Source organism: Zootoca vivipara, chromosome 8, assembly GCF_965207765.1.
Source record: "Zootoca vivipara chromosome 8, rZooViv2.hap1.1, whole genome shotgun sequence".
Classification (NCBI taxonomy): Eukaryota; Metazoa; Chordata; class Lepidosauria; order Squamata; family Lacertidae; genus Zootoca; species Zootoca vivipara.
Window position 1 is genome coordinate 24,736,876 of NC_142591.1, and position 9,849 is coordinate 24,746,724.

The window sequence follows — 9,849 nt, forward strand, 5'->3', positions numbered from 1 at the left end:
GTTCATAATTCTGCATGTTGATATGAAATGGCAGCAGTCCTGAGCTATATAGGTTCAAAGTTTCCCTCATTCATTTCCAAAGATCAGAAGTCAGATGAGAATGGGGGGGGGGGGCATGGCTCATGCACAAGCAAAGTGGCAGCTTGAATTCAGGCCTCTGACGACCAATTCAGGTCTTCCAGGTCCTTGTGATGTTTGCAAGTGCTATTGAATGCCAGCTCATGGTGCAGGAGCTATTCAATTATTAGGCACACAGCTTTTTTTGGTTTTTTGTTTAAGCCCCTACCAGGTCTATTTTTGCCTATGGGCTGGAGCTTTCTCACCAGTTCTCTACTGCCTGCCATTCATTATGCATTGGGCAGAGCTGTGCTTCATCAGATAATGAATTGGGATTACCAGTACGACTTGGAAACTCCAGACAAGCTCAATTCCCTACAGGCTGTGTAATGTAGAGATTCTATGTACTGGGGAAGGAGGTGTCTCTCCCCCCCCCCCAGCTGCTCTACAGCGATTAGCATTCAGAAACAGGACTCAATAGATTGTATTATCATATTTGTCATTACCTCCCAAATCCCTGCTCAAAAGGATATTGCATCAATATCTGTTGCGTGGCAGAATAGGGGTTGCTTTTCATTTTGGAGTCCACTCAAAGGGTGCTTCAAGTTTAGCACATGATGCAAATTGGCTGCTTTTTTTGGTATCTGTTTTTAATTTCACAACAAATATGGCACTGGAATGAAGATGAAATCAACAACACATTGCTGTTTTTATGATATTGGCTCTAGACACAATGCTGGTTAAAGTGACCCTTTTGCTTAATGGATGCTAAGAGATGGCTTTTAATTTAGGATTAACGTCCTCCTATAATGTAACCAGTTCAGTCTTGAACAATCTATTTTAGCAACTTTTATTTAGATAAGGAGTCCAGAAATGTTCGCCCAAAGGATTGTCCTGTGGTTTTTGAGGCAAAATCTAGTAGCTGCTAAGGGATGCTGAGCCATCCAGCATGTTTCTAGACCTCATGATTTGGGGGGTGGGTACTAAAGCCATATAAACAGTATTTGAAATTCCCATGGAATACAAGTGTTTGGGTGAGGTTTCATTAAAGGGCAGTCGAGACTTTTCAGCAGAGAACCAGGCTCCTTTCTGTTAGGATTGAGCCCCCCCAAAAATGTATTTTTTACATTTTGCTTTATGATTGGGCAGGAAGCAAGAGAGTTGCCACATAAACTAAGGGTGATTTTGGGGTCTGTGAAATGGTGACGGGGGGGGGGGGAGAGATTCCTTAATGAAAGAGTTTTCAGATTACCAAATTTCGAAACTTCCGCTGTTTACAGACTGACTTGGTTTTAGAAGCCTGACTGCATTATTCTTTCAATGCTCCTTGCTTTGATTGTGTGATTTTTTCTAGCTATCACTACTGTCTGTTCAACTCAGGGCAGGTTTGCTTTTTATTATTATCTTCAGTTAAGAGATTTCTGTTAGAAAACTGGAAAAAGGCTCTTGAGAGACATGAAGCCTGCTCAACATTAGCGTCAACGCTATAAGCGTAAAAGGCACTATTTCACATCAATGAGCTCAGTTTTGCTTACGAACCCAGGAGCCCAGCCCTATTGCTGGTCTAGATTCCCAAAGCTGGATGGATCTCAGGACGATGAATTGGATTTAGAAGCTTCAGCTGTGAACAGAGCGCTCCGCTTCAGAGTTCTAGCCAGTCCTGCCTTCCTCAAGATACCTTGCTCCATCCCCCCTCCCCACGGGGTTCTATTTTCCCAAGCATGGGTCCAAGAGCTTTTCTGCTTGTCCCATTCTTTCTGGCATGGGTCTAATATGTTTTTGCTTTTTGGTCCTAGCTGCCCAGAGTGGCTCGGGCAACCAAGCCAGATGGGTGGGGTATAAATGATAAAATTATTATTACAAAATTATTATTACCCGGGAAAATCCACTGTTTACCATTGAACCAGAAGAAACTTAAATCCGCAGGAAAAACCCACTGGCGTTTGTTCTGAGTCAGCGGTGAATTGCAGGTCCCCCCCCCCCCGGGTAAAGTAGCAAACACAAGCAAAAGTGCGGACAAGCCCTCCGTCAGCAGTTTGCGCCCACTGAAGAGACTCATTTCTCTTTGAGTTGCCCTGGATTTCACACACACACACACACACACACACACACGCAGCCTAAGGGATTTTTCTAACAATTTGCAAAACTTTGAGCCTACTGCTCACTCCCTCTTCTGTGTGGCTGGTGCAAGAAGCAAGTTTCCTGTCAGTATTTATGGTAGGCAGGGACCGTTCTCCGCATGAACAGCTAGCTATTATCTGAGTACGTTGGTGGGGAGGGGAGGTACTTAATAGCGAAGGGGAATACCAGTAAACATCCTCACCGTGCCGGCAATTATACGGCCCTTATTAACGGCAGTCCCTCTCCAGTCAAGTCATTTGAATTTCCCATTCTCGACTTCTGAACATCTGACTCCTGACCTTACGGGACGTGAATGAGGCCTCATGAATGATGCAGCCTCTTTGAAGGCCCGTAATGCATACTGGAGGCAATCCCCACTACCTTCGAATCAAATTTTAATGCAACAGCTGAGCGCCCTTATTGTAATGTCAAACAAAAGAGCCCTGTGGCTGCCCTGAGAAAATATACTGCCCTGTATGCTGCTTCTCATTACAGGAACACTCTAATAAGGCTTGTCCTTGGGCAGACTAGAGAAAGCCACGCCAATAGGTTCCCGGAGGATTAATCACGCAGTACCATCATCATAAAACCACGTTTGAAAGCTGGTTCCAGCTTCATAACACCTATTCCCGGCTGACTATTTCCATGCCATTAAAAGTAGGATTTGAACTTCATTCTGCTGCCTAGATCAGGGTATGAATTGAATTTTAAGCTCTCTGGGCTTAAAAAAACACACCTCAGTTTATTATACTAGGGCTGCACGACTATGCACAAGTACTTGGGGAAAAGTCCCAATGATTTCAGTGGGGTCACAGAAACTGCAGTTTCTCATGCCAGGTCAGACTATTTGTTTGGCGAGCCAAGTATCTGTAGGATGTCAAATGCAGTCAAATAAACAATTCATGTTTTGCCAGAAGGGGCTGAGGCTCACAGAGCTTTCCTGTGAACTTGCTAGAGAGGACTCTGTGAGATCACTCCCATTTGTGTCCTGACAAGAAGGTGGTGTAGCTATATATAGAGAGCTTGGACTGTGCTAGGGGGGGTTAAGGATCAAGTCTGCAACGAAAGACTCAAAGTGAGCCTAGAAGGATATAATAAAAAAAATTAATTTATACCCCGCCCATCTGGCTGGGTTTCCACAGCCACTCTGGGCGGCCCCCAACAGAATATTTAAAACACGATAAAACATCAAAAGCTTCCCGAACCAGGGCTGCCTTCAGATGTCTTCTAAAAATCAGATAGTTGTTTATTTCCTTGACATCTGATGGGAGGGTGTTCCACAGGGCGGGTCCCACTACCGAGAAGGCCCTCTGCCTGGTTCCCTGTAACCTCACTTCCCACAGTGAGTGACTTTTAGAAGACATCTGAAGGCAGCCCTGTTTAGCAGGGCCGTCTTAAGCACAGCCAGCGCCGTAGCGCAAAGATCCCTCCAGCGCCCCCTCCCTTTCCCAAAATTTAGAGCTTCACCACCAGCATGCACATGGCATGGGGAAAAGGAGGAGTCGCCACGGAGGGACCAGCAAGAGTCGCTTGGGTGCTGTGCATGCACGTTGGTAGCCAGCCTCGTTCTCCTGCTCTGTCCCATGCTCCTCTGGCCCTCCCACTCCAGCAGAAGGAAGGCTCTTTGAAACCAGCGCTCAGCTCGGTTCCCATCTTTTCTTCCTTTGTGCGTCCCAACCTGGGTGGGAGGAGGGAGGTGTGGGCAGAGGCGGCCCACAGCCCAGGGCACTCCGTCAGAGAAATGCCCCCGATCGTGGCTAAGAAGCTAACCAGGGGGGAAACAAAGCCCACTCCCAGGGTCAGAGTGGCTCAGGAGGCGCCCCCTCTCCTTGCAGAAGCTCCCAATGGGCAGCCACTCCCCTTTTCTGGGGCCATCACGCTTTAAGCAGAAAGCCACACTGGGTGGTGGACTGGGTCGGTGTGCTCCCCCCCGCTCTCCCACGTGGTCTCGGCGCTTGTGAATTGCCCTAGCTGGAGGGTCTCACTGCAGATGCCAGTCCCGCCGCCCGGAGAAGAGCGCTCTCTCTTCCTCTCTCTCCCTCTGTGGTGGGTGGCTTCTTCCCTCCGGCGGACTTCTCGGAGCAGTGCCGTGCCATGAGCAGAGGAGGAGGCAGCCGCGGGCGTCATAGGGCTTAGTGGCTGGTTGCGCCCCGCCAGCACCCCTGAGAGGCCGGCGCCCTGGCGCAACGCACCACTAGACCCTATGGGAAAGACGCCTCTGCTGTTTAGGGAAGTTTTTAAGGTTTGAAGTTTTATTCTGTTTTTTTAATCTGTTGGGACCACCCAGAGTGGCTGGGTAAACCCAGCCAGATGGGCGGGGTATAAATAATAAATTTATTATTATTATTATTATTATTATTATTATTATTATTTAGAAACTTCCTAAGTACTGTGTGCTACGGAGTGGGGGGACGGGCTCCAGCTCTGGCAGCAGCCCCATGTCTCATGTTAACACCTCAACCTGCCTCAAGGAGAAACACCAGCCAAAGTTCTTGCAAGGCATGGAATCAATCCACAACGCTGTCTAATAAATTCATAACAGCTCCAAGTATGTGACCCTGGGAGTCCATGAGCCACCTCACCTTGAAATGTTACCTCCCTCCTGACGGGAGGGGGCCAGGGAGGGAAGCCAGGAGGTCACGGAGCAAGTCAGGGATGTGTTCAGCTCCGAGTCCCCAGTGGCTCAGCCCTCCGTGATATTCCCCATCTCCATGGTAGCTGATTCTCCTCGCAATCACACCCCCACCGATTCTTCACGCCAGGACCATCTGCTCCCCTTGCTCCCTTGTACACATGCCAGCAGCCTATTTACAACAACGCCCCCCCCCCCCGCGCCACATCAAGAGTGTTGATAATTTATGCGAGGAGGAAACCCCCATGGGGGATTTTTACCAGGATGATGGCAGTGCCTGGAGTAATTCCCTCCTGCATCCTCGATGCCAGCTCGGGCAAAATGCCAAGGGCAAATGCAGAAACCCCAAAGCAGAAGATCTTATTTGAATGGAGTACGTTTACACAGAGCTGATCAGGGTGACGTTTATTTGTGGGGGTGGGGGTGGGGGCGTCAATACTTCAGTCCCATAAGCAAAACTGAGAATAGTTTTCAAACGCAGGTCGCACCCTTCTAATGATTATCAACGTATTTTCACTTCTCTGGGCACCTGCTTTTCATTTAGCGACAACTTACCTTAATTCTCCGTATGCTGATATACAGTGGTACCTAGGTTTATGAACACAATTGGTTCCGGGAGTCTGTTCATAAACTGAAGCTTTCATAAACTGAAGCGAACTTTCCCATTGAAAGTAATGGAAAGTGGATTAATCTGTTCCAGACGGTCTGCGGAGTACTTAAACTGAAGCGTTCATAAACTGAAGCGAACTTTCCCATTGAAAGTAATGGAAAGTGAATTAATCCATTCCAGATGGGTCCGCGGCGTTCGTAAACCGAAAATTCGTAAACCGAGGTGTTCGTAAACCGAGGTTCCACTGTACACAGATATGTAAAATTGTGGTGGCTTTTTCTACTATGTGTGTGAACCAAAGTTGCAGGACTGGGGGGTGGGATTAAGTGTCTCTCTTTTTCTCTCTCTTTGTAATGCTTGTGCTTTGGAATGTTTTTTTTTTAAAAAAAATATCAATAAAATTAATTTTTTAAACACTGGTTATTAATGTGGTGGTGATGAAATGAAGAAGTAAAAGAGGAAGAAGGTCATCATCGTGATATGCATATTATTTGTTGTTTATTATAGATGATAGATAGATGATAGATAGATAGATAGATAGATAGATAGATAGATAGATATTTGCAGCCCATGAGCAGTATGCATTGCAGTATAGCAGACGAACAGTCCCTAAAATTGGAAAAGGGTGAAGCAGAAGGAGAGGAAGGAAGTGGAAGCAAGGAGATACAGGGACACAATGTGCAGCTGTTCTGGCGTAGTTTAGATACAGTACACCATGGGGACAGGCTTCTGACTTCATAAGACTATTACAACACCCTGCAATTTTTAATGGACTAGCAATGAAGGAGAAACTTGGATTAGCTTGTGGAGCACTTAAGAGTTTGTTTGCACACTTGAAGGCTCTGCCCATTGCCTTCCCCTGCTGCAGTCTCTCCGGGCCAAGGCCACGCGAAACACGACTCACACTTTTTAATTAAAGACTTTTATTGTGAAGAAAAAACAGCCATGGACCCTGACCCTCAGCAGATCAGCCTTTTTCTTCATTAAAAAGGAGAGACTGTGACACTTGTTTGAAAGCAGGTAGTTTGGGCCTTCCTCTGTTTTGGATGCCACTTGGAAGAGTCCCCTGACCTTCAATAATACCTTTGCAGGAGCATGAAAGGCCTGCAGCAAGAGGTGAGGACCCCTAATCCCCTCCTCCCACTGTGGTACGAGCAGAGGGTTATGTGTTGTCCTTTAGTACCTAACCCTGGACTTCAGGTTTCTGCAAAATCATAGAATCATAAAATTGTAGAGTTGGAAGGGACACTGAAAATCATCTAGTCCAACCCCATGCAATACAGAGTAATGCAGTTGTCTCATATGGGGATCAAACCTGCAAACTTGGCATTATCAGCACCGTGCTCTAGCCAACTGAGCTATCCAGCCTGGCTGTTTCATATGAGGTGAGATCTCAAGTTTCACCATACTGAAACTCCACCTCACCCCAACCCTTTTATTTTCTTGTGGGTGCCTATAGACTTTCATAGTCTACAGTCCACTAAAACACCATTGCTGTCCCAGTGGAGTGGCCTCAGGTCCAATTCCCTGGCACGTCCAGATCATCCGAACCTGGGGTTGCGGATCAAGTGTCTCCTCCTTCACTGTAACCATATAACAAACATTGGCTACAGATCATGGTTAAGGTGGATCACGTTCAGACAACACACTAAGCCAAACCTGCCCTGAACCGAAGGCAAAGCAACCTCCACATTAGAGGTTTAAAGACTCTCTCAAAGCAAATCTTTAAAAATGTAGTATAAACACCCAACAATTGGGAAACACTTGACTGCGAGTGCTCCAATTGGAGAACAGCCTTTACCAAACCTCAACATTTGACAACATGCCCAACCCCTGATGCAGGTGCCAGGGGAACCCTGAAGCATGTTTTGCTCTTTCTAAACTGTGAGGCTCCTTGGCATACCTTGTGGCTTATATCCTCTCGGCACCAAGCCAATTGTCTCCATTTCAGGAACTTCATCTTCTTCTGCATTGGAGACATTGGGTGGGAGAGCTCTTCGCCCACTCGGACCTGTGGGAAGCCCTTTCTTCTTTTGCCTCTCTGCGGCCGTTGGCTCCATCATTGCAACTTGGTCTCTGATATCCTCTTGAAAGGGAGGAAGCGGGGAGATAAAAGGGGAAATCTGAGCGAATCAGCAGTGTACCGACTGTGCGATGCCACCAAGATAGGAGGGGTATTTTTGTGGACATCAAAAATATATCAAAAAACAGAGCAGCTTCAGAGCAATGTCAGAATATTACTCCCCCCCCCCAAGTTCATCTGGCGATAGGTGCAAAGTTGGAAAGGATATCTACATTTTTAAAACTCAAGGGGCATCTGGGGGGAATCAAAATTCCAAACTTTTGGGAAAAATCCCATGCAACAGATTACACACACACACATACACATTTGGAAGGTGAAATGAGAAATTCGTCTACCTAGAAATATAATCCTCCCCAACAACCAAAAGAAACACACACACACCATATAGTACAACTCACTAGAAATGACCCTCTTAATGGAACAGCATGTGTAGAGCACACTTCCTAGAAAGAACCTGGAAAATCTTGCTCACAAAATGCTTTGGGTTAGAGCAGCTCAACTACTCTCAAGCCCCAAGTCAAGCGATTTTTAACCAAGTATTAATTAAATAACGGGAGGCATACAGTCAGCTAGAAGAGAGATACCTTGTGTTCGGTGTAGTTTCTCCTCTGTTTCACAAGTACAGCAAACTCTGACGTAAGATATCCTTGAGCAATTGCTATATATGGCCTCAACCTTCCCCCACCCACCCACCCCCTCCACTCCCTCCCCTTCACGCCTGCAACAGGACAGCTCCCATCTGATACCAGCCACTGCAGCTGAGACTTGCTTTGCTCTCGCTCCTTGCTACTCTGTCCTGCCTTCACAGAAAAGGAATGTTCAGATTAATTGGTGGGAAATCCCTTGGTACTTCTCCCAAGTGGGAAAATTAGTCCCAAACCTCAGGGGTGTGCCTGGGAAATAAGGAGTGTGGCCGTGCTAAAATACAAAGAACAATGGGAGTTAGTCGCTGTCCTGAACCATTAAAACAATCTGCATGTCCCTGTCGGATGATGCACAGTATTTGGGATGGGACCGTCCCAAATCTTGGATATGCAAGTACCAAAACGTTTTCCAGTTAAGTCAGAGCTGGAAGTGTCTGCTCATGAATCTGGCATGAATGCCCTGCGCCTTCAAGGATAGTTTCGTGTACTTTAATAGCAGCTACCCAAATAGAAAATTGAATGTATACTGAAAACTTCACACAATGAATAAACTTTAACCATTCGGATCCAAAAGTCTGCATTCTGAACGTGAAATTTTGTTTGACTGAGAATCTGAAATTCAGCTGCTTCAGGCTTGCTGGCATCCCTCAATAGCTTTGATTTTGGCAGGTAACGAAAGATGTTGAAGAGGCCATCATTCAGGGTTGGAGCCTTAGCCGATAGTACCTCCTTGAATCTATTTCCTTTCAATTTCCCCGGGTGTTTCACCTTTGGAAGATCTCTCTTATTCTGCTTTGTATATTACTTTAACATAGCTGCCAAGTTATCCCTTTTTTTAAGGGATTTTCCATTATGCTGAATAGGCTTCCTCGCGAGAAAAGGGAAAACTTGGCAGCTATGCTTTAATGCAACTTTTAAGCATGTTTTTGTGTGCTGGCTATTTTAATGGATTGCAACTATGGCTTTCCATGTGCTAATGAGGGGAATCCGTCAGCAAAACTGGGGCAGGAGGCGTTTTTGTGATTCATCCACCCCCTCTGTGCAGCCCCCTGTGACCTCCTCCCAAATCTGATGTCACTTTCCAGAGCGGATTTAGGGGAAAGCAGGGGGCTGCAGGGGAGGGGGGGCAACCACCCACAAATTGTGTCCTTTAGCCCAGATTCCTTCCATCCATGGACAGAACACATCGGCTAATATCTCCTCCATTGTGCTTGGTAGTCTTTTATTATTAGCCACCCTATAATTTGATTGACTGGTGGAGGAAGGTCATATCACTCTGTCCTGCTTCCTCCTGATTGTGCAGGAAGAGACTTTCCTTCATCTATGGTTAGCCCAGAAGCCAAGCAGGCTGGGAGAACAGAAGTGATCATTCCTTTCCCCACTAGCTCGTTCACTCGCCTGCATGTGATTTCTGCTCACCTATGACTACCAGGCAAGCCGTTAAAGACAAGCCTGGATTCATGGTCAGATTCAGTTTAAGCCAGTACACCCATCTCATAAAGGCATCAGCTGTCAAACACTAATTAGCACTGCATGTTATCTACCAATTGCTGCCAGATTTATTTATTTTATTAAAAAAAATAGCATTACATGTTATGTGAAAGACAATTTATTAAATTTTGTGAAAGACAATTTATTAAATTTTCCAATTAAACACATTTAAACAAAAACAAAACATACAACCACAAACACAACAACACGT

At 46.1% G+C, this 9,849-nt stretch overlaps 1 protein-coding gene across 2 annotated transcripts in view; it reads right to left on the bottom strand.

Moving 5' to 3' along the window:
- Positions 1-8,170, bottom strand: part of F13A1 (coagulation factor XIII A chain) — a 69,929-nt gene extending 61,759 nt beyond the window's left edge. Inside the window, exons 1-2 of one of the 2 annotated variants that reach the window (XM_035125298.3) lie at positions 8,088-8,170; positions 7,324-7,506 (exon numbers count right to left, since the gene is read on the bottom strand). In XM_035125298.3, coding sequence (XP_034981189.2) covers positions 7,324-7,483 — 160 coding nt within the window. In that variant the 5' untranslated portion in view covers positions 7,484-7,506; positions 8,088-8,170. Of the gene's footprint in view, positions 1-7,323; positions 7,507-7,901 lie in introns of both variants that reach the window. The other variant, XM_035125299.3, reaches the window with a different exon arrangement.
- Positions 8,171-9,849: the final 1,679 nt, after the last annotated feature.